The following is a 26,113-nucleotide window of genomic DNA, read 5'->3' as shown; positions in this document are numbered from 1 at the left end:
TATGATTCGTTGTGCTTCTAGTGTGTGTTATAAATGTACAGACCCATGGCTGAATTTATACACCGTTACACTCTGAAAAATAAAGACTCCAAAGGGGTGTTTTTTTTTTTACAATGAACAGTTCTTTAAAGAACCATTTTTAAGAATATTTAAAAAAATCTAAAGAAACTTTTTCGACTATAAAGAGCCTTTTCTACATTTGAAAGGTTCCATGGTTGTTCAAGGTTCTTCATGGAACCATCCATTATTTTTAATAGTGTATATTCACTTTCTTTCTGTACTTGAACAATCTCTCATGGGTAATGTGGGATGGACTGATGTGTGACCGGGTTATTGTGAGCTTATGATATCACTGTATTACATAACACAATTCATACTGATCGACTTTCCCTTTGAGATCTCTGCAATTGTGTGTGTGTGTGTGTGTGTGTGTGTGTGTGTGTGTGTGTGTGTGTGTGTGTGTGTGTGTGTGTGTGTGTGTGTAAAAACTCATTCATATTTCTCTCATTGATTTTTATTGTGTTGGTGTTCAAACTACACAAGGAACTGTTGTCTAACTGTTATGTGGGGGTAAATGAGCTAAATGAATAAATGTAACCCTGGACCCACAAAACCAGTCTTAAGTAGCTGTATATTTGTAGCAATAGCCTAAAATACATTGTATGGGTCAAAATTATAGATTTTTCTTCTATGCCGAAAATTATTATGATATTGTTCTATGTTCCATGGAGATATTTTGTAAATTTCCGACTGTATATATATCAAAACGTAATTTTTGCTTAGTAATATGCATTGCTAAGAACTTAATTTGGACAACTTAAAGGGGATTTTCTCAATATTTTGATTTTTCACCCAGATTTTCAAATATCTCAGAAATATTACCCTAACCTAACAAACCATCAAAGGAAGGCTGGGGTTTGATGACTTTCACAATGACTGGTTTTGTGGTCCAAAGTCACAAATATAAATACTCTCTTGCAAATAAAGGTTATTGATGGTTCCATGAAGCACCATGAACATCAATGAAACCTTTCAAATGCAGAAAAGGTTCTTTATAGCGGAAAAATTCTAAAATGTTCTTTAAAATGGTTCTTTTAGGAACTGTTTACTGAAAGGTTCTTTGGGGAACCAAAAATGGTCCTTCTATGGCATCACTGCAAAAACGCCCCCTTCGAGCCTTTATTTTTAAGAGTGAATGTCAAGAATGATTTTGGTACATTTCTATTTCATAGCAATTGTGCCTCATCTAAATCAGATTTATAATTACATTTATAAAGCATTATTGTTTTGAGTTGTTTGGTATGGAAGTATGTTTTTGACTAATTGTGAATTCGTAATACTCTGAATTTTGAGGGGAAAAAAGAATTGCAACATAAAACCAGAAATGTAAAATGCCAACTCAAAGTCAGAATTATGAGATAAAAAGTCAAAATTGGTCAAATTTGTTGTGAAATAAAAAGTTGCAGTTACCTTCAGCTATTCTTTTAATAGTTAACTTTTAGCTATTTTTGAATGGATCAGATCATCAGTCATTAAAGCTCTGTAAACGTTAATTTGAAAGTAGACATTTCTCTCTATAAAAGATATATTTTTCATGTCTGTAAGGCAAGTATACACAGTTTCACACTCAAGTTTCACAGAGACCGAGACGGCAGAAAGCACATCCTGTTTGCTTTCATTATTTTACAAAAGCACAACATTTTGTTGTTATTGTGAGTGCACACAAATAAACGTAGAGCCTTTACAGATTCAAAAGATGTATTATTCTTATCTGTATGGCCAAATATGACAGAGTATTTTAAGTTCAAGTGACACTTCAATGGCACACATTTTTCTAGGTTAACATTAGATTGAGTGGCCATGTAAAGTTGCTACTACATACATCTTTCAGATCAAAAGCCATATTTGAGATTGATAAATGATCGGTGAGCATTTGGATGTCCTGCCCGATGTACTATATTACCACAAAGACCATCCAATAATGATCTGTCAGTCACTTGACTTATTTTTCTGCGACTAATAACATTTTGGTCGACCAAGCCTCTTCTCATCGAATAATGCTTAGTCGACTATTAGGGGGCAGCCCCACTAAAAACTACCACAGATTATGTTTCATGCCATTTTAAATTTGATTTTGACATAACAAAGTGATTATATCTAAGTGTGTAAGCTGTTTACTTACTTTTTTATTAATTATATTGTTATATTATATTTCATTATATTGTTTGTTCAGACCGATCGTGAACGTGGAACGCAGACAAACACGAGAGGCAGGATTTAATGCATGAACCAATCACAGCCATTCATAACCAGTCATGTCACTGTTGGGCAATGTTTCTTCAGAAAAACTACTGATTTATACACCTTTTCATGTTATATTTTGTAATATGTGTGGTGTTTTATTTTTTAACTGCAAGTTTGTTTTCCCCATCCAACATTTTGAGGAGGCGCTGCCTCCCTTGCCTCCTCGTTGATTCAGAATAGTAATTTTTAAGCCCTTGAGTTTTCTAACTTGAATAGCCGCTCTAATGTTGTTCTTTTGTGTGTGTTTCCAGATTATTTCTTGGAGCTGTTGAACCGTTCTGAAGCATCGCTCCAAACCTCTTTCCAGACCGGGTTTGGACCTCTCTTCTCCCAAATCGCAAAGGCATTTCAGGATCTGTACTCAGACCTTCGGCGCTACTACCGAGGGTCCAACGTCAATCTCGAGGAGGCGCTGAACGAATTCTGGGCCCGTCTGCTGGAAAGACTCTTTAAGGCTTTAAACCCTCAGTACATTATTGGAGAGGAGTATCTGGAGTGCGTAGCCAAGCAGTCAGAAACGCTGAAGCCGTTTGGAGACACGCCGAGAGAGCTCAAAACCAAAATCACACGCACGGTTATTGCGGCCAGAACGTTTGCTCAGGGTCTGGTGATCAGCGGCGAAGCCGTGCGGAAAGTTTCACAGGTAGGAGAACTTCCACTCTCTGTCTTCTCATAACGTTTCCATAATGTTTGGTCCTGACAAGCCATGACCTTGATGTACATGAACACATTTGGCCAAACTACAAGCCTTTTTTGGACTTTTAATAACAGCATACAAGTTTAGATGGCTTGAGGTTGCATAAATAGTCATAACATTTGTGTTTTGGTGTGAACTATTTCTTTAAACATCAAATATGAAGTGATTTGCTGTGATTTCTAAACTTTACACAGCATTTCAGCTTTCATTGAGGACAGAAAAATGTCTTGACCCTATAAAAGTTTTGCGCCTGGTTATGCATTTCAGAAGCATTTCCTTCTCGGTATTCCTTGCATTCATAATGCATACCTGTGGCAATGTACGAACCCAATACCTCCTACTAAAACCAAGACGCAAACAAACGCAGCTGCATGTTAAAGCGTTGCGGTAAACAGCGTAGGATCAATGCATTGGGAAAACAAGACACAATGAATATCCCTGAGGCTCTGGCAATCAATGTACATACAAACACACACCCACACACAAACACACTGCAACAAAATTATTGCGTCCATCCAATTAATGCTGACATTAGACTGAGATGCTCTTAGTGTAAAGCGCAGCTGCTGCCTTTATAGGTTCATGCACATTTAGATTCTTGTAAAGACCATTCATGGTTGTTTGAAATCCTTGAAGGCAAGGTCCTGTTTCCTTACTCAATAAAACAAAGCACAGACATAGCACCACAGCCCTGTTTTATTGTGAGGAGAAAGTAATAGTGGTGATAGATTAAACCAACCTGACCTCATTCATTGAGAATTGAAGGTTTACTCACCTATTTTGAGGAGCTGCTTTGAATCAGCAAACTACTTATAGTTTTAAAATAGTTCAACAACAGTTGGTAATTAATAAAAGATGGCTAACTTTTTCAGATCTTTTCAAATATGTAATTAAATATCAGATTATAGATGGTGTCTGACACACAATCAGATTCTCAATTCAGATAATTCAGATTTATTAATACAATTTATGAATAAAACTAACTTTATTAAAAGCTGCTGTTGTCTAAATAAGGAATAATTGCAAATGTGAGTTTTTAAATCAAAATTGTGAGATATAAATTGACAATTATGAAAACATATGTGACCCTGGACGACAAAACCAGTCATATTTAGCATGGGTCAAAATTATCTTTTATGACCAAAATCATTAGGATATTAAGTAAAGATCATGTTTCATGAAGATATTTAATATATTTCCTACCATAAATATATCAAAACTTAATTTTTGATTAGTAATATGCAGTAATCTTGGCCAAATATTGTCCTATCCTAACAAGCCATACATCAATGGAAAGCTTATTTATTCAGCTTTTAATTAAAAAATTACCCTTATGACTGGTTTTGTGGTCCAGGGTCACACATCAGTCTTTTTTACCCCTCAGAATTTGACTTTATAATGTGCAATTGCGATTTTATGTCATGCAATAAAAAAGTCAGAATTGCAAGTTTAAATCAAGCAATCCCAAGAAAAACTCTGAACTGCGAGTTTATATCCCGCTATTCTGACTTTATAACTTGAAATTCAGTTTCAGTTGAAACTGAAATTGCCAGTTTATATCATGCAATTTAAAAAAAGTCAGAATTTTAAGCTTATATCCCACTATTATGACTTTATAACTCGCAATTGTTAGTTTATATCATGCAGTTTTGAGAAAAAAAGTCAGAATTGTGAGTTTATATCCCACTCTTCTGACTTTATAACTCGCAATTGTACGTATATAATACTCAATTTGAGAAAATAGTCAGAATTGCGAGTTTATATCCCACTATTCTGACTTTATAACTCGCAATTGTTTATATTATGCAATTCTGAAAAAAAAGTCTGAATTGCATTTTATATATTGTGCAATTCTGACTTTATAACTCACAATTGTTTATATCATGCAATTCCAAGAAAAAAATCAATTTTAATTTTTATATGTTGTCATTCTGCGAAAAAAATTCTGAATTGTGAGTTTCAAGGTGATTCATTGAAATCAATCAGAATTGTCAATGCTTATGTGAAAACAACAGCTTTATATAGGATTCTTAAATTAAATTAAAAAAAAAAAATTGCTTGTTGCTTAAATATGGGCGAGTCACCCCAAAATGAACAATCTGTCATTATTTAATCAGTATCGTTTCACTCCAAACCCGAGGTTAGCATTCCAAACCATGTTGAACCAAGCTGCTTGTTTCCATTTAAGGAAAATTGAGAGTGATTCAAACAGTTACACTTAAATACATTTTACATTATCACTAATAAAGATCTTTGATTTCTTTTTGTTGTTGATGTCCACTCCTCATTCTTTCCTCTGCTTTTCTTCTCCCCTTCTCAATTCTCTTCTCTCCTGAAATCTAAATGAGTAGTGAAAGGAACCCAACTCTGTGTCTGACCTCTTCAAAGTAAGTCAAGGTTGACAACACAGAGAAACTGCCAGCACTGCATATTGAAAAGGGCAAAGTATGTGCGTGTGTGTGTGTGGGTATGAACTGAGGTGGGGGAAATGATTGATTTGCCAGTTCCGGTCTGTTTAGTCAAACCAAGAGATGTCGTTTAACCTCATCATGTAAGAGGGAAAAAATAATACCAAAATCTAATGACCTGCCCACCATTATACAACAACAGCGCATGTATGTCAAGTAATAGAAATAGTTGTATGTAAAGAAATAGTTCAACCAAAAATGAAAATTCGGTCATTAATTACTTACACTCATGTCGTTCCAAACCTTTAAGACCTTCAGTTTTCTTCAGGACACAAATTAAGATAGTCCATGTGACATTAGTAGTTTAACCCCAATTTAATGAAGCTACGCGAAAACAAAAATAGCTTTATGGCAATTTGTAAATGTATTTTTGGGAGAACTTTCCCTTTAAGTCAAGTCACCTTTGTTTATAAAGATCTTTATTCAATATAGTTATATAAAAAGCAGTGTTAAACAGGAAAATAATGTTTTAATGGTGCAAACTAAATCCAAATCTGCTGTAAAGCAGCTCTAAAACGAGGACAGTAAACAGCACTAAGTTGTTCCCTCATACTGATTTAATTAAATTGGTAAAATTAGCATTAATATAACGATTTACACAATTTACTAAAGCAAGGAAAGAAATTAGTACAAAGCGGATAGGGTTTACTAAAATGAGGGAACAAATTACAACCTGGTCATCATTTACTAAAACAAGGCAACATTTTAGTACGACATGTCCACAATTTACTAAAACGGGACAGTAAATTAGTACATGGCCACAATTTACTAAGCAAGGGAACAAATTACTGTGCAATACCAATGGAAATGAAAACCAGGGAAAATGTTATATTCTTTTCCCCTTGGATTATCTGGTGTACTATTTTACCCAATATTTGTATTTGCCAAGTTTTTTTAAATGTTAATAGAGCATTATGTTGTTAGCTTAGCAACATGCTAATGTCAAACATGCTAAAGGCTTCACATGAAGAGTACTATTTGTGTTGCATGTGGTGTTGTGGCCTTACAGAGTTTCTAAATCCACCTTAGAAGGCAGTTGCCTGTGTAGGGAGTAGACAGGAAGACAGCTAACTAGGTTTTGGAATGAGGTGTGTGTGTGTGTGTGTGTGTGTGTGTGTGTGTGTGTGTGTGTGTGTGTGTGTGTGTGTGTGTGTGTGTGTGTGTGTGTGAGTGTGTGTGTGTGTGTGTGTGTGTGTGTGTGTGTGTGTGTGTGTGTGTGTGCGTGTGTGTGCGCCAAAGGGAGTTGAATGCTCTACTTTTGCTTTGTTCTCGTCTTCTGAGGGTTTGGTTAAACACACTATCTATCTCTCGCTCTTGCTTTCTGATTTATCCAACTCAATCTAGAGGTGATTGTTTTGGAATGAGGCTGACGTTGTTTCATTCTTTTCTAACAGAAAGTTGATATGTTTTTCTCACACACACATATATATTCCTCTTGGTTTCTGTTGAATAATAATTCTGTTCATTCTTTTCTGTTATGAACTCATTTATAATTTAATCATTCATTATGTTCACCAATTGCTTTAATGGATTGTTCTGTGTTCAATGCATGTTAATCTCTATGTCGATTAGCAGAGAAATTAAGTGTTTTTTAAGCAATAATCATGGTTTTAGTAACAGTTTCAATGGAAGAAAACTAGGCCAACCTTCCAGAGGCTTTAGAAGCAGAAATATTACAGTTTTTCTCAATTGCTAAAACACTATAACCAGTCTTTTGAACTAAAATTTCAAAACTATAACGCCATTTCTCAAAAAGCACACCCATTTCCCTAAACATTAAACACTATTCCCTGCTTTGACACATGAGTTATATTTGGTGAACTGTTACTGCAAAACTCTACACACAAATCCCTACATTTCTCAGTGCTTACACCATGTGGTCATTTAGAAAGCACAAGCATTCAATATTGTTCACTCAAGTCTGCGAAGTTTGAGCTCAATTAGCACACAATTACCCAACTGGAAACACTAGGAGTCAAAATTTAGCACACACTAATCAGAATCTTCAATGGAGATAAAAGAGCCAAAGTCAGCTTACAGTGTTTCTCAGTCACTTTGGTGCACTTCTCAGATCAGAAATGAAATTGCCAAAACTACTTGTTCAACATCCACATCATCTAGTCTCTTGTGCACATCATAAAAAGCGTCTCTTTCTTCTGATCAAGTTGTGATTGCTTTGGCACATTCATACAACTGATTATATACATTTGTCTGCGGTTTCCTACATTATCAGTTGCTATTGTCATGTTGCTCAAAATGTATTATATATTTCTCTGTGCAAAAGTCTTACCCCTCAAAACATCAAGTCATTAGCTCATCGTATAAGTCATTACCTACTGTAAATGCAAAATTTTTGATCTAGTTGTCATAAACTGTCAATCATATATTCTACACATTTCTATTAGACTTTTTGTAAATTTGCCATGAATTATTCAAGTGAATCTTGACTTTCACTAATGAAGAATAATATAGATCAACCAATGATAAAGCAGTTCTCTGAAAAAGCTCAAAGGTACATTTCATGAACCTTCAATTGGAAAGCATATATAGACAGAGGACAACGCAGGAGTTACAAATTCTGACAGTGGGCTTTCTCATTTTTATTTTCACCTTTGTGCCCATATTTCCTTTTCTTTTCTGTTTCACAATGACGTTGTAATGCATTTTTTTTTTGTCAGACCACTAGTACAAGTGTAACTTTGAATCCTATTCAGTCTTTTTCAATCAATATCCCACCTATAGTAATGTGTAATTTTGAAGAGGAAGAGTAGGAGGTGAAAGAGGAAGAGGAGGAGAAGAAGGAGAAGGATGATGACGACAACGACAACATGGAAGAGACAGGAAGGGCAAGGGAAAGAAGACAAGCAGTCTCATATATTTTAGTTGATGGGTGCCAGGGTTGGATTAGGCATGCAAGAGGATTTGACCCCTGCTGCCTGGCCAGGGCTAATTTAGCCTGTGATGCTGAAGAGGTTCTTTGGCCTGTTCCAGACCAAACACAGGATGTTGGGCAGAATAATTATTTTGTTGTTGTTTGCTGTTTTGTTCTGTTTTCTACAGTACATTACTGTAAAGTAAGAAATAAAACACTTGCAAATACATACATTTGTTGTGTTCATCATGTGAAAAGTTTTTTTTTATTGTTTTAGTAGTATTGTTTTGAATTTATCTCATCAGTGTGTAAAACTGTGTTGTAGTGTGAGTTTTTTTGAGGATTTGTGTGTCATGTCTGAGAGCAAAGTTTGGTTTTTCAGCAAGATTGAGTTGTTTTGAGTGGAGAGCTTCATTTTGACCTCAATATAGGAAGTTTGGGGAATTGAGTTAGGAGTTGTGGATTTGTGTTTAGAGTTTCGCAAATAAGAGGCATAATTTCAAGAAATGTGTTTAAGCAATTGAGAAAAACTGTAATTACTCAGTAAAAGCCTTATTGATTGAGCTCTAAATGAGCTTTTATTTTCAAAAGTTTACATGCACTTGATTCTTAATCCACAGCTGTTTTTTTTGTTTTTTTTGTTTAGTGATGGTTGTTCATGAGGCCCTTGTTTGTCCTAAACAGTTAAACTGCCCAATCCTTCAGGTTCCACAAATTCTTCGCTTTCAGAATTTTTGTGTATTTGAACCCTTTCCAACAAAGATTGTATGATTTTAAGATCCGTCTTTTTACACTGAGGACAACTGAGGGACTCAAATGCAACTATTACGGAAGGTTCAAATGCTCACCGATGCTTTAGAAGGAAAAACGATGCATTAATAGCTGGGCAGTATTAAATGAAAAGATACAAAAAAGATATTCAGCCAAACATGAAAAATGTACATGTCTACATTCTGTTCAAAAGTTTTCACCCTCCGGGCTCTTAATCCATTGTGTTTCCTTCTGAAGCATTAGTTAGCGTTTGAACCTTCTAAAATAATTGCATTTGGGTCCCTCAGATGTCCTCAGTGTGAAAATATGGATCTCAGAATCATACAGTCATTGTTGGAAGGGTTTAAATATACAAAAATGCTGAAAAACCAAAGAATCTGTGGGACCTGAAGGATTTTTCTAAAGAACAGCAGATCGTTTTACTGTTCGGAACAAACAAGGGACTCATGAACAACTATCACAAAATAAAAAAACAAACAAACAAACAAAAAAACACAGCTGTGGATCATTCAGGTAACAACACAATATTAGGAATCGAGTGTATGTAAACTTTTGAACTGGGTAATTTTTATTAATTCAACTAATATTTTATCTCGTGGACTATATGTAAACATATTTTATGTGAAATATCTTATTCAGGTCAGTACTAAATAAAAAAATAACATGCATTTTGTATGATCCCTCTTATTTTGGTAAAATAAATAAAAAAACATAAAAAATTTTTTTTAGCATTTTTCCATTAACAAGATTTTTTTTTAACAGTTTTAGTTTCTGACTTTAGTAGCATTTTTCCATACTATAGAAGTCTGTAAGAACCAGCATCTGTTTGATTACCCAGATACTTCAAAATATATTTTTTTATGTCTAACATAATATAGACATTCATGAAGGTTTGGAACAACTTCAGGATGAGTAAATGATGACAGAATTTAAATTTTTGGTGCTCTAAATATGCCTGCCACAATTTATGTGATACTCAACATTATACTACCAAATGCTTAAAGGGATGTGTTTCCCAAAAATGAAAATTCTGTCATTAATTACTCATCTCCATGTTGTTCCAAACCCGTAAGACCTTCGTTCATTTTCGAAACACAAATTAAGATATTTTGATGAAACCAAGAGCTTTCTGAGCCTGCATAAACAGCATGAGTCAAAGTACTCTTGTAAACATGTGTCGAAGACTGACAAACAAGAGAAGAAATTGTTGAATAAAGTCTTTATTTTTGTTTTCTTGCACACAAAAAGAATTCTCGTAGCTTCATAACATTACGGTGAACCACTGATGTCACATGGACTACTTTAACAATGTCCTTTCACCTTTCTGGGTCTTGAACGTATCAGAAAGCTCTTGGATTTCCTCAAAAATATCTTAATTTGTGTTCCAAAGATGAACTAAAGGGATGGTTCGGAGTAGAATTGACTTCATTGCTATGCACTCCGAAGCCCATGTAAATACCCCATCCAAAGTTTTTTTTACCTTAGTCGAACATTTATGGAAATATTAGAGTTTTTCGAATTGCTTGTTACAGGAGTGAATGGTACATGTGATGTATCTCGTAAATTGCACCACTAAACGTGCAAGTAATCTTACCAAACTTGTACAGTAGTGTAAATAGGTTATGTACTCACAAAACGCTGCATCAGAACATTTGTAAGTCCATCATGAGTGTTTTAAAAACACGTTTTACCCGAGAACTACTAGTCTCAAAAACTACAAGTCGACATCACTTCCCTGGTTTGAAAAAAGCACGTAAAAGTCCTCCTACTACATCTGTGTGCATGTCAACTTGTACGAGGACTTTTACGTGCTTTTTTCAAACCAGGGAAGTGACATCGACGTGTCGCCATTTGTAGTTTTTGAGACTAGTAGGGATCGGCTAAAACGTGTTTTTAAAACACTAATGGTGGACTTACAAATGTTCTGATGCAGCGTTTAGTGAGTACATAACCTATTTACACTACTGTACAAGTTTGGTAAGATTACTTGCACGTTTAGTGGTGCAATTTACGAGATACATCACATGTACCATTCACTCCTGTAACAAGCAATTCGAAAAACTCTATCTCCATAAATGTTTGACTAAGGTAAAAAAAAATTTCAGATGGGGTATTTACATGGGCTTCGGAGTGCATAGCAATGAAGTCAATTCTACTCCGAACCATCCCTAAGTCTTACAGTTTTGGAACAACATGAGGGTGAGTAATTAATTTGGGCGGTTCAGGATGACTACATAAAGATGAAAAAGGAAGGAAGAGTTTTAGCAGAAAGAAAGCAAAATAACGGATATTAGAGGAGTATTACCTCGAAATAAAAGAAGGAAATGAAAGAATAAAAGAGAAGCAGCACAGCTGGTCTTCCCTTCTTTCCTCTCTAGTCGTTCCTGCGTTTTATTCATTTTTATTAAGGACGACGTGTGCTCCCTGTGACTTCAGAAGTAGGCCAGTCGCCACACATCTTTCTCCACACACTGGGAGGAGCGCAGCCATATTTCTTTCTAATTACTAAAGAGAAGATCGTCTGTAAAGAGAGCACATCTAGACTGCGCTGTGACCCCGACCACATACGCACATCCCTTATCAGACGTGCCATTTAAGGACAGAAGAACAAGTAGAGCCTTATAAATCAGACGAAGGATGGGAAGACATTGGCAAAAACTTAAAGCATATGTTAATGAACGAATAAATCTAACAAAAGTGGGAACTCTTTTAAAATACCATGGTGTCACCATTAAAATCCCTTGTAAATGTGTTTTTGGTGGTAATACCATGGTATTCTTTGAAATACTGTACATTACAGTATAATATTTGAGTACAACATACACTACCAGTCAAACGTTTTTGAACAGTAAGATTTGTAATGTTTTTAAAGAAGCCTCTTCTGCTTACCAAGCCTGTATTTATTTGATTTAAAGTACAGCAAAAACAGTAACATTTTGAAATATTTTTATTATTTAAAATAACAAATATCAAAGCTAAGTTTTCAGCATAATTTCCCCAGTCTTCAGTGTCACATGATCCTTTAGAAATTGTTCTAATATGCTGATTTGCTGTTCGAGAAAAAAAAAATAGTATTAATATTTGAGTCTTTAAGATTATTTGATGAATAGAAAGATACAAATATCAGCATTTATATGAAATAAAAAGCTTTTGTAACCTTATACACAGTCAGTATATTTTTTGGAGGTAAAGAAAATATATAACCAAAAATGATGATAAAGACATTTATAATGTTACAAAAGAGTTCTATTTTAGATAAATGCTCTTCTTCTGAACTTTCTATTCATCAAAGAAACCTGAAAAAATTCTACTCAGCTGTTTTTAACATTAATGTTAATTTAATTAATGTTTTTTGAGCAGCAAATCAGAATATTAGAATTATTTCTAAAGGATCGTGTGACTGGAGTAATGATACAAAAAATTCAGCTTTGAAATCACAGGAATAAATTACATTTTAAAATGGACTGGTAGTGTACTATGGTCATTTTAAATATACCACGGTACTAAAATGAATGTTATCCATAATATTAGAATAGCAAGAAAACCATGTAACTCCCATCTCTACAAAACAGTACTATGGTACTTACTTGGTAGGTGTATATCGCGTTGCAGAAGTGGGTTGTGAATGTCATTTCATGTTGATGTGAAGTACTTTAGCATTTGAATATGGTAATCCAACAGCAATAATTATCAAATATAGAAGGGATTATGCAGCTGTGGTTGAATAAATAGCATGAGAATCCTCTGAAACACAGGGCTTTTGTTGGATAAGATGAGCCATGGCTAAAAAGCTAACAGACTAGAGCAGGCGAAAGCAGTGGACCTCACAGCACCAGGCCTTCTGCTTTTGAACACAGATCCATCACAGCTGGGAATGTGGAAACAAGGCATCATGACGCAATTGTTTTGGCTTTTAGGGTCCACTGAATGCAGAAAGTAATGAGAGAGTAGCTCAGGCAATGTCAGTTGTGATGCGTGTGTTAACACTGCTAATTTTATCGCAAAAAAGCATCTAAACATCATGTTAATAAATTACCAATAAACAAGATCAGTTTAAGATGAAGAGCTGTTAAATATTAAGACTTATTTTCAGAGAATACTATTCAGAAATTGAGTCCATCAGTCAGATTTATTTATTTATTTTAATTCATAAAGACCATTAAATGAATCAAAAGTGATATACGGATTTATAATATTACAAAACATTCTGTTTCAAATAAATGCTGTTCTTTTGAACTTACTATTAGGTTTACACAAAAATATTAAGCAGGAAACTGTTCACAATATTACGTTTTTTACTGTGTTTTATTATTATTTTATTTATTTATTTATTTATTTTTTTTACCAGAGTCTTCTAAATAGTACAGAATCAAAAGATTTCTATTTCAAATAAATGCTGTTCTTTTGAACTTTTTATTAGGTTTCCACAAAAATATTAAGCAGAACAACTGTTCACAATATTACCGTTTTTCCTGTTTTTTCCCCGTTTTTTATTATTTTATTTTATTATTTTTAATTTAGTTTTTTTAGCATTTTATTTTATTTATAATCAGAACAACTGTTCACAGTATTACTGTTTTTATTATTATTATTATTATTATTATTATTATTATTATTATTTTATTTATTTATTTTTATTAGAGTCTTCTAAATAGTACAGAATCATAAAAGATTTATATTTCAAATAAATGCTGTTCTTTCTTCTAAATTTTCTATTAGTTTTTACACAAAAATATTAAGCAGAACAACTGTTCACAATATTACTGTTTTTATTATTATTTTTTTATTATTATTATTAGAGTCTTCTAAATAATACAGAATCAAAATATTTCTATATTAAATAAATGCTGTTCCTTTGAACTTTTTATTAGGTATCCACAAACATATTAAGCAGAACAACTGTTCACAATATTACGGTTTTTACAGTTTTTTTCCCTTGTTTTTTATTATTTTATTTTATTATTTTTAATTTTGTTTTATTTTATAATTTTATTTTATTTATTTATTTTTATTGGAGTCTTCTAAATAGTTCAAAAGAACAACATTTATTTGAAATAGGAATCTTTTATGATTCTGTACTTTCTATTAGGTTTCTACAAAAATATTAAGCAGAACAACTGTTTACAGTTTACTGTTTTTACCGTATTTTATTTATTTAGTTTCATTTTATTATATATTTATTATTTTTTAGTGGAGTCTCCTAAATAGTAGAGAATCATAAAATATTTCTATTTTAAATAAATGCTGTTTATTTGAACCTACTATTAGGTATCCAAAAAAAATATTTTGAAGAACAACTGTTCACAATATTAATGTTTTTGTATTTATTTATTATTATTGTTTATTATTATTTTTTATCTGTACTCATCTAAATAGTACAGAATCATAAAAGATTTCTATTTCAAATAAATGCTGGTCTTTTGAACTTTCTATTAGGTTTCCACAAAAATATTAAGCAGAACACAATATTACTGTTTTATTTTTATTTATTTTTTTATTTTATTTAATTTGATCTTCTAAATAGATTTTATACTTCATAGTCATAAATGCTTATTATACTTTTTTTGTTACCCTTTTCATACATTTCCTTCTATGTTTTACCTGCTTTTAATGGCAGGGGAAAAATATATTCTCTGAAAATAAGTATCTTACACAATTTTGCTGTTCAACTAAGTTAAGCTTGTTTTAGGGATGTTTTTAGATATTTTTATAAAGCAAGACTAAAATAATGATTAGGGATATTATTTATTTATTTTCCAGTGTAATTAGCATTGCAGTCCACAAAACCTCCATACTTTCATTTCTCATTTGTGATTCTCTAAATATGTTCTTCTGCTTCATGTGGGTTTTACTAATTTCCCCAAAGCAGATTATAATTATGAATTGTTCACACAAAGCGTAATGAGAGCAATAAGCTCTGGCAAGTTATCTTGAAATAGTTCAGTGGCACTTCATATGATTTGATTGCATGCCTAGAGAGATATTGCTACTGACTCTAAATTTTGTGAAACCGACAAGGTGGTGATCTCACGTATAACGAGAATGTCAAACCCCATTCACAACCCATTTTACTTTATATTTAAAGATTTCTGAAGGATCATGTGACACTGAAGACTGGAGTAATGATACTGAAAATTCAGCTTTGCATCACAAGAATAAATTAAAATATATTAATGGTTATTTAACAGTTATTTAAAATAATAATATTTAACTTTTTACAGTATTATTGATTAAATAAATGCAGCCTTGGTGAGCATAAAAGTCAAACGACTCAACATTACTAAAGCCCACTTGAGGACGACAACTTTGTATCTCGGTTGTTAACAACATTTGCCGCCCAGTGGAATACACCCAGCTTGACTTAAAAGTTTTTCCATGCAAACAGCATACTTCCTAAACCACTTTAGATAAACAAAGTCGACAGTAGCCTATTTAAGCTTAATTAAGTCTAATTCAGTCTGGCCTTCTCTGAACCACTTTTGGTTAGGGATGTTTGGTCCAAGAATGTTTCATTTCGGTCCAAGAAAAATCTCCCAAAAGTGTTTTCAGTTAATTTTGCGCTTGTATCCTGTTCTGTTCCTCCAAAGCTCTTGATCAGATTTGCTGTGGTCTGTTTGGTATGTTTTCCTGACACATATCCCAGCAGTTCTTCTAATCATCAGGAATCAGGAATACGTGTGTAATCTGCTCCCCGGGGTCTCTGATTCGCGACTGAAATTAATAACGTGAGGCGATAAGATGGCAACAGATAAAAGGATTACATTAGACACCGTTGCTGACATTAACCTCTAGCGATCATAGCATTAGCTAAACCGCTAATTCTATTAAGCCCTTTGTTTTGGGATTTTGGTGCCAAATAGATTCTGGCATATGTGCAGTAGAGTCCTCATTAGAATGCAAAGGCTGGATTGCAAGTAAAATACAGGCCTAGAGATGTTGCGAGTGCTTGATAGGCGTAGATGTTTAACTCAAATTTAACTGTACGTGAAGATTGAGCATGAGTTTGTCTCACACTGTTTTTTTTTTTTTTCAGTTCTTTCCTCCATCTGCTGTCATTTTTTAATCACTGCAATAGGAGGTTTCAGATCCTAAACCTACAATGTTTAGAATCTCTAGACACAAGTTCCTAGTGTTCGGAAACTGTGACTCATTTCTGCGAGTTTGGTTCCTTCAAACAGTTCCACAAACAAGTTATTCTCATGTGTTCCAGTTCAGTCCAATTGAGATTAATGTCATATAAGGTCACGTTGTTGCCTACAGCACTTTACTTGCACATTAAATAAACATATTTAATATGGGACTCGGCTCAAGCAATTACTGTAAATCCCCCTTGAATTAAAGCAAAAATATAATATTTGTTATTGCTAGAACATAATAGACGTAATTTAACTGTTAACAAATAGAGGAGTAGGAGGGATGCTGAAAGAAATGTCACTAGAGGTAAGCAGATGCTTCTATATCCTTGAAATATGATATATGAAACATTACAATGAAATATGAAGCATGAAATATTTATGGTATGAAGCAGGATTAAATGAACAAGTGCCTCCCAAATGTACATTTGGATTTTCATTATTTTGACATATATTGCCAATTTTAGGTTATATTGGCAAATATTGAATAAATATGCCTTGTTGCCTACATTATAGCACATTTAGAGAAACCGATAAAACAAGCCCTTGTCAATGTGGGTCAATGTGTCTGTTGTTGTGAAGTCTCCACTATTTTGTTGTTGTTGTTGTTATTGCGACTTTTTATCTCACAATTCTGACATTTTTTTTCTCAGAATTGCGTTATATACTTGCAATCTCAAGTTATAAAGTTTCAAGATATAAACTCGCAATATAAACTCACAATGGCGAGCTATAAAGTCAGAATTGCATGATGTGAACTTGCATTTTCAAGTTATAAAGTTTTGAGATATAAACAAGAAATAAACTCACATTCTGGCTTTTTTTTTTAAGAATTGCGTGGTATAAACACGCAATTTCAAGGTAGAAAGTCAGAATTGTGAGATAAATGACTTTTTTTCTCGCAATTGCGATTTTATATCTTTCAATTCTGACTTTTTTCACACAATTCTACATTTTTTTTCTCAGAAATATGATAGAAACTTGACTTTTTTTCAGAATTGTGTGATATAAACTTGCGATTCCAAGCTATGAAGTTTCATGATATAAACTCGCTATAAATTTTTTTTTCCATTTTTATATAAAGTTTCAAGATATTAATGAGATATAAACTCGCAATTGCGAGTTATAAAGTCAGAAATTGTGAGATATAAACTCAATTCTTTTTTCTCAGAATTGCGTGATATAAACTCGCCATTTCAAGCTACAAAGTTTTGATACATAAACGAGATATAAACTCGCAATTGCAAGTTATAAAGTCAGAATTGAGATATAAACTCAAAATTATGACTTTTCTCTCAGAATTGCATGATATAAACTTACAATTCTGACTTTTTTCTCAGAATTGCGAGATATGAACTCGCAATTTCAAGTTATAAAGTTTTAATATATACGGGATATAAACTCGCAATTCAAGTTATAAAGTTTTGATATATATACGAGATATAAACTCGCAATTGCAAATTACAAAGTCAGAATTGAGAGATATAAACTCACAATTCAGACTTTTCTCTCAGAATTGTGTGATATAAACTCGCAATTGCGAGTTATAAAGTCCAATTCTGAGGGGAAAAAAGACTGATATTTTCTCAGAATTTTGAGTTTATATCTCACAATTAATAATACACAATAACTTAATGACTTAATTCGCAATTGTGAGAAAAAAAAATGTCAATGTGTTTTTTAACAAATCATTTGAGTGAACGATTCAATGACTCAGTCATAAAGATGAATCAGTGTTTGAATGAATGGTTTGAGTGAATAATTAACTTGGTTATAAAGACTGTCTGGTGTTTTGTTTCACAATAAATCATTGTTCTTGAGCTAATCGTTTGAGTGAATGATTCAGTGACATTTGATCAAACAAACTGATTGATTCAGAAACAAGCCATTGACTGTCTTTATGAGTGAGTCATTGAATCATTCACTCAAATGATTAGCTTAAGAACACAGATTTATTGTGGAACAAAACACCAGATGGTTTTATCTCAAAATAAAAGTATTGTGAGATTAAAAAGTCACAGTTTACCTTTTTTATTTTTTTATTCAGTTTTATTACATTTTTCATTCAGGGTTTATTCAGTTATTTACATATAGCTCCTGAACAGGGTGAAGTTCGTGTGATTTTGTCTACAAAATGAAGCACACATTATTTTTTTACACAGTATTTTAACTTTAGCACTGGCGGTGCTTAATATTATTTAGAAAAAAAGGTGGATACTTTGGCTTTTACGCAAATAGTTCTTTAGTAATATGAAAATCTCGTTTGTTGTAAATCAACTATGGTTTTGCTGATAATGATTTGTCGTATTCACATGATCCGTCTGAAAATGTAATGTTTATTAAATGTTTACATAAATAGACATATTTAATTAGCAAAATTTGCTAAGTGTTCAACGTTTATATCATGTTTAGTATGAAACACCCAGACCAATTCAGTGAGAGAATGGTGAATTTGCAGATTGGTTCAATCAATTGATTCATAAATATTAATATCATGAGTCTGGCGTTCCAGAACTGAAGTCCAAGAGGCTCCCAAATGTGGGTCCGGTGTCAGAACTGAGCCGTACACTGGGCAGCAAACTCACTCTATCCTGCTCTGATCTGATGAATCACAGATGCTCAGAGGCTTTGATGTGCCATATTATCCTCCCTCAACTTATTCTATCTCTCCGCTTCCCTCTCTCATACTCTCTCTCTCTTCTTGTCTCCTCACTTTCCCTCCTCCCCGGAGCTTCCTGTGCATCTTCACACATCCTTCTTCTCACATTCACTCCATTTGTCTATTCTCTGTATCTCTCTCTCTCATCTTATTCTCTCTCCTTCTTCTCTTCTCTCCTCATTAAAGAGCGAGGGCTTGAGTCATCCTTCGGGTAACAAGCACTGCCAGGTCTCCCTGAAGGGTGGTGTATGTCTATGTGTGTATGTAGGAGTCTGATGCAAGTCTTTTTACCTCAGTCCAGTCAAGTTATTTATGTCTCAGCATGTGACAAAAATGTCTTTCTCCCTTGATGCTGCTTCTTTTCACTTTAAAGTGAAGTATATGTATATAAATATCTAGAGTGACGTGAATCTGCTAGCCATGTCATGTAGTGCCTTTCCCAGTCACATTTTGTGTAATAGCTGTCATTACATACATAAGCAAGAGTGCTATTGGTTGGAACAATATCAGTGTGATATTGTTTTTATAACAGTTTAATAAACGAGAAGTTAACACTGAGTAACTGACACAATATTACCATTAATATTCTGTTAACAAAGTCACAACAGAATTAATAGGTGCCTCCTACAAAAACACGTTGTCGCATTTTAATGAATTTGTTTTTTTGTAACAAATCATTTAAGAGAACAATTCAATGACTCAGTGTTTCAGTGATTTAATGTTTTGTTTCACAATTAACAACAATCTGTGGTTTTGAACAAATCATTTGAGTGAATGATTCAGTTACTCGTTTATAAAGACATTCTGATGTTTTGTTCCACAGTGAATCCATGTTTTTGAACAAATTGTTTGAGCGAATGTTTCAGTGACTCACACTTAAAGACATTCAGTGGTTTGTTTCTGAATGAATTGGTTTGTTTGAACAAATCTTTTGAGTGAGTGATTTAATTACTCACTTATAAAGTGAGACTTGAGCTAATCGTTTGAGTGAATGATTCAGTGACACTCATAAAGAGAGTCAATGCTTTGTTTCTGGATGATGCTTTGAAAAAAAAAAGTGCATTTTCGGTTTTCTGCCGAAAGACTTTTATCACTGAAACAACACGGCCAAAACAATACATTGACGCAAACAGAAACCGCGGCCTGCACGTGCTTGTCTGAAGCAACACATCTGCGGTGTGGACGTATATCAGTATATCCGAGAAAGACCCACGGATAGCGATTTGCAAAACATGTAATGCCGAAATTTCAAGAGGGGGTGTGTCTGCAGTCGTGTGTACAGCCAGTGATGAGAGCAGAGACAGATGTAGCTTTCAGTGAGTGAAAAACAATGGCTTTACGTTGGTGTTACGTCACAATATTTTAAAGATATGTCCTTTCTATATACTGTATTTTTATAAATATTTCTGTTTTAAACCATGGAGGTGAGCCAATGGATATCACACAAGCAACGTGAAAACTGCGCAATATATTAAAGTGAAAGTGAAAACTGACAGTGCTTTCAGCATCTGACGTGCATTCTCTCAGAGACAATAAGAGGCGATAATATTTTATATGCTGATATTAATTTAGTCGCCTAATATTTTTCTTGTGCCCTGAACATGGTGGGAAAAAAATAAAAAGAAACGTATTTTGTGTAAGGTTTGTTTTTTTGAAAGACTTAAATAAAGCTCTTAATTTTCATTGATGACTGCAGTTTTATTTAGGGGTTAAGAAAGTCTTAATTATAATTTCAGGTGGTCTTAAATGTGGGGACTGAAAGACAAGAATTGTGATGAAACTTCAAAAGGCTATCCATTGAATAAATATGAGCGCTGCACGTTTCAAAGTCATTTGCTGCGCTGCTTTGTGTAATATTATTCTGAAAGTGCCTCCTGCTGGAAGAGAAACGCATAGAGCTGTAAATGTGAACTGATGGATCCACAAGATAATGTGTTATAAAAATGTAAACAATTTAAACAAAGGCAGTAAAATATATGTATATGTTATTTAAGTAATATAATATTTGATTGATAACAATTGTTTAAATTAATATAATTGATTTATTCTTTGAAACGTTAATATTAATTTATGCAATTGCAATGCTTTGATTTTAGTAAGATTAGTACACAGTCATAGCCATAAATGCAATGGTACTAATAATTGGCATAATTCTTTCGGTGTTTCGGTTTTCGGCCAATAATTTTCATTTCGGTGCATCCCTAGTTCAGTGTTAAATAAATATTTTGAAATTGTATTTTTGTTATTTGATTTATTTCTCTGAAAAGCAACACAAAATAGTAAAAAGCAAATTTTTACTATTTAATTATTGTAATGGTGAAAAAATTGGCAAAATAAATGGAAAAAAATGCGAAACACCGCGTTCGGTATTCGGCCTTCGGCCAAGCATTTCATTATTATTCGGCTTCGGCCAAGAATTTCATTTCGGTGCATCCCTAGAACAAATCTTTTGAGTGAATGATTTAATTACTCATTTATAAAGACAGGCTGGTGTTTTGTTTCACAATAAATCTTTGTTCTTGAGTGAATCGTTTGAGTGAATGATTCAATGACTCACACATAAAGACAGTCAATGGTTTGTTTCTGAATCAGTCAGTTTGTTTGAACAAATGTTTAATAGAATGATTCAATTTCTCGCTTTGAAAGACAGTCTGGTGTTTTGTTCAGCAGTAAGTCTGTTCTTGAGCTAATCTTTTGATTCAGTGACTCACTCTTAAAGACATTCAGTGGTTTGTTTATGAATGAATTAGTTTGTTTGAACAAATCTTTTGAGTGAATGATTCAATTACTCGTTGATAAAGACAGTCTGGTGTTTTGTTCCACAATAAATCTGTATTTTTGAACAAATCTTTTGAGTGAATGATTCAATTACTCGTTGATAAAGACAACCTGGTGTTTTGTTCCACAATAAATCTGTGTTCTTGAGCTAATTGTTTGAGTGAATGATTTAATGACTCACTCATATAGACAGTCAATGGCTTGTTTCTGAATCAATCAATTTGTTTGAACAAATGTTTGAAAGAGCAATTCACTTTCTCTTTGAAAAAGAGTCTTGTGTTTTGTTCAGCAGTAAATCTGTTCTTGAGCTAATCTTTTGAGTAAATGATTCAGTGACTCGCCTATAAAGACATTTAGTTGTTTGTTTTTGAATGAATCGGTGTTTGAATAAATAGTTTGAGTGAATGATTCAATTACTTTGTAATAAAAACAGTCTGGTGTTTCGTTCTGCAATAAATCTGTGTTCTTGAGCTAATCGTTTGAGTGAATAATTCAAGGACTCACTCATAAAGACAGTCAATGGTTTGTTTCTGAATTAATTAGTTTGTTTGAACAAATGTTTGAAAGAGCAATTCAATTTCTCTCTTTGAAAGACAGTCTTGTGTTTTGTTCAGAAATAAATCTGTTCTTGAGCTAATCTTTTGAGTAAATGATTCAGTGACTCGCCTATAGAGACATTTAGTTGTTTGTTTCTGAATGAATCAGTGTTTGAATGATTACATTGAGTGAATGATTCAATTACTTTGCTATATAAACAGTCTGGTGTTTCGTTCTGCTATAAATCTGTGTTCTTGAGCTAAATTTTGAGTGAATGATTCAATGACACACTCATAAAGACAGCCAGTGTTTTGTTTCTGAATGAATTATGTTTGAATGAATAGTTTGAGTGAATGATTCAATTACTTTGTTATAAAAACAGTCTGGTGTTTTGTTCTGCAATAAATCTGTGTTCTTAAGCTAAATTTTGAGTGAATGATTCAATGACTTTCTCATAAAGACAGCCAATGGTTTGTTTCTGAATGAATCTGTGTTTCTGAACAAATCATTTGAGTAAATGATTCAATTACTCGCTTACAAAGACAGCCAATGGTTTGTTTCTGAATGAATCAGTGTTTCTAAACAAGTAATTTAAGTGAATGATTCAATTACTCACTTAAAAAGACAGTGTGGTGTTTTGTTCTACAATGAATCTGTATTCTTGAGCTAATCGTTTGAGTGAATGATTCAGTGATACACTCATAAAGATAGTCAATGGTTTGTTTCTGAATAAATCAGCATTTTTGAACAAATTATTTGAGTGAATGATTCAATTACTCGCTTATAAAGACAGCCTGGTGTTTTGTTCCACAGTGAATACATGTTCTTGAACAAATTAAGTGAATGATTCAATGACTCGCTCATAAAGACAGTCAGTAGTTTGTTTCTCAATGAATACATGTTCTTGAACAAATAGTTTCAATGACTTACTCATAAAGAGTTATCTCACTTCTTGATGAATCACTAAGTTTGAACGAATCGGTTGAGTGATTCAGTGACCTAAAAACAGTCATTTGTCGCCTCCTACTGGAGTAACAAAATAACCTGCAGAATAGATTTTGTTATTGTGATTAGAAATTAACTAAACCTCTGCAACTTTTGAGTAATGTCCTGCATTGAAAACCAGATCTTCGCTCTTACATTTTTATCTGGAGACATCAGTTTTAAAACTTTTTACAACAATGTTGTGAAATGTAGTTTTCGTCCAGATTTAATACTGGGAAGTGGAGTTTTCTTTTATCCAGCTGAACGCATATGACAGAACTGTGGCTCAGCATTAACTGCACTGATGTCATCTGGGGTTACTTGTCTGATTCAATTTGAATTTAAAAGTACAATTTACAATGAAATGCAAATTTATTCACACTGCTCGTTTATCTGCCAAAAGGACCCACCACCCAAAGTCCACAAGATTCCTTTGCTTTCTGAACGACTCCCACTCGATAACAAAGAAATGCAAGTGATTGCAAATGTTTCATCATTGGATTGCATTAAAAGTTTTGATTAAAGAATATAAAGAGCTGGTTACTTCACACAAGTCATTGCAATATACAGCTACTGACATTCATCTTTGTGAAACTGTGTCAAAGTTGCTTGTCGCAGCTGTGACTGAATGTTTCATGCAACCTAATGCAGTTGCGACAGAAAGAAATCAGGTACATTTACAGAAATCAAATATCATGCTGATTGCATTTTTATTTACACCTACACAAAAACTCATTTTGCTTCCAAAATCCGTGAAATTAGATTCATTTTAACATACAAGCAAATGTCACGTTTTTCTATCCTACCCTAAGTAATTGCATTTCCCTAAGGGGCCCTAAATGAATCCCATGCTTTAATATCAGAGTGTTGGAGGTTTCTGATAAAGAGGAAATATTGTGAAAGACATCTGCAACCTCATGGGGATTACTCAGAAAGTATGTGTAGAGAAGCATCATGGGTATTATGCAATAATCATACTAAAATGTACCATCCCATATCCTTAGCCCTCATGGGACACTGTAAGAACTGACAAAGACTTATTTGCAGGATATAATTATCACATTTTCATTATGTGTGACACAAAACAATTCACAGGGCAATTTCTTTGGTTACATGAGTCAGAATAAATATGCTTCAGCTGTTCTCTAAACCCTTTGTTTCTCTCTTGCAGGTGTCTCTGAGCACTGAATGTGTGCGCGCCGTCATGAAAATGACTTACTGTCCTCACTGTAGTGGTGTGGCCTTTGCCAAGCCCTGCTCAAACTTCTGTAAGAATGTCATGAAGGGTTGCCTCGCCAATCAAGCGGATCTGGACTCTGAGTGGAGGAACTTGGCAGGTAGGCGGGGCCAAGATAGAGTCTTAATAGAGTACAAGAGCTCTGGTTCTGGAAGTAAAAATTCCATTCATTTTCTACATTCAGAAATGTTTTTTTTTTTGTTGGTTTGGTTCATGGCTTAAAATGCTTCAACCAAGACTTTTAAAAAATCTCCATGGGGAAAAAATGAATGGAAAAAATACTTCCGAAATCAATGCAGTGGCAGTTTTGTATATGATGACATGATGAAAGTCAACATGATATAAAGACGTTTGTGTTTGTGTTTGTGTGTAGATGCCATGCTGGAAGTAGTTGACAAACTGAGCCGACCTTACAGTGTGGATTCGGTGGTTCTGTCTCTGCCTAAACGCATTGCTGAAGCTATTCTCTACATGCAAGACAACCTCAACACGTTCAACAATAAAGTCAGTGCTGCAGTATAAACCCTTCTTATTAAACTCCTGCTGATGTAAATCTTGAACTAGAGTTAACCAGAACCCTTTCTTGTTCCTCAGGTGTTTCAGGCGTGTGGTTCTCCAGCTCAGAACTCCAAAATTGAAGACCAGATTAAGCGAGGGAGAAACACAGCAGAAGAAGTGAGCAGCACCCCAGGAGCCCAGCTAGAGAAACTGGTGAGTGCGTTCACATGGTTTGCAGTAGTAGATCTCACTTTTAAAAAGGCCTATTACTTGCTAAAAAAGACAGAAGGAACAGTTGAGGTCAAAAGTTTACAACCCCCTTCAGACTCTGTTTAATGTTAATTATTCTATCAAAATAAGAGGGATTATATAAAATGCATGTTATTGTTTATTGTCCACGAGAGAAACTAATAGTTGAATAAAAATGACCCCGTTCAAAAGTTTACAACCCCTTGTGTTCTTACCTCAATGATCCTCAGCTGTCTTTTTTTGTTTAGTAATAGTTGTTCATGAGTCCCTGGTTTGTCCTGAACAGTTAAACTGACCGCTGTTCTTCAGAAAAATCCTTTAGGTCCCTCAAATTCTTTAGTTTTTCAGCATTTTTGTGTATTTGAACCCTTTCCAACAATGACTGTATGATTATGAGATCTGTCTTTTCACACTGAGGACAACTGAGGGACTCAGCAACTATTACAGAAGGTTCAAACACCCTCTGATGTTTCAGAAGGAAAAATGATGCATTAAGAACAGAATGAAAATGTGTAAATTTTTGCCTAAATATATTAAATATATTTTTCACTTAGTACTGCCCTTCAGAGCTACAGAAGATATATGTTTCCCAGAAGACAAAATAAGTTAAATTTACCCGATCTTCAAATTCAGAAAGGTTTCACCCGCAGCTCTTAATGCATGGTTTTTACTTTTGGAGCATCAATGAGCGTTTGAACCTTCTGTAATAGCTGCATATGAGTATTTCTAAAAATCATACAGTCAAATACACAAAAAAATGCTGGAAAACCAAAGAACTTGTGGTACCTTAAGGATTTTTCTGAATGGGGTATGTAAACTTTTGACCTCAACTGTATGTTGTAGATTATGTACAGCAGGTTTTTCAGTAAAGTTTTGATCATTTAGAGGCCTTAAAATTTTGGGTATCAAATATGACACAGTAGGCT

The 26,113-nt window shown here is 33.7% G+C and overlaps 1 protein-coding gene across 1 annotated transcript in view; it reads left to right on the top strand.

The window, feature by feature from the left end:
* Positions 1 to 26,113, top strand: part of gpc1b (glypican 1b) — a 137,118-nt gene that overhangs the window by 102,904 nt on the left and 8,101 nt on the right. Inside the window, exons 3-6 of the mRNA XM_073848511.1 lie at positions 2,556 to 2,947; positions 24,375 to 24,540; positions 24,814 to 24,944; positions 25,035 to 25,151. Of these exons, the coding sequence (XP_073704612.1) occupies positions 2,556 to 2,947; positions 24,375 to 24,540; positions 24,814 to 24,944; positions 25,035 to 25,151 (806 nt within the window). The remainder of the gene's footprint in view (positions 1 to 2,555; positions 2,948 to 24,374; positions 24,541 to 24,813; positions 24,945 to 25,034; positions 25,152 to 26,113) is intronic.

Source organism: Garra rufa, chromosome 10 (assembly GCF_049309525.1).
Source record: "Garra rufa chromosome 10, GarRuf1.0, whole genome shotgun sequence".
Taxonomy (NCBI): domain Eukaryota; kingdom Metazoa; phylum Chordata; class Actinopteri; order Cypriniformes; family Cyprinidae; genus Garra; species Garra rufa.
The sequence above is the reverse complement of the archived record's forward strand: the minus strand, read 5'-3'. Positions and strand labels throughout refer to the sequence as shown.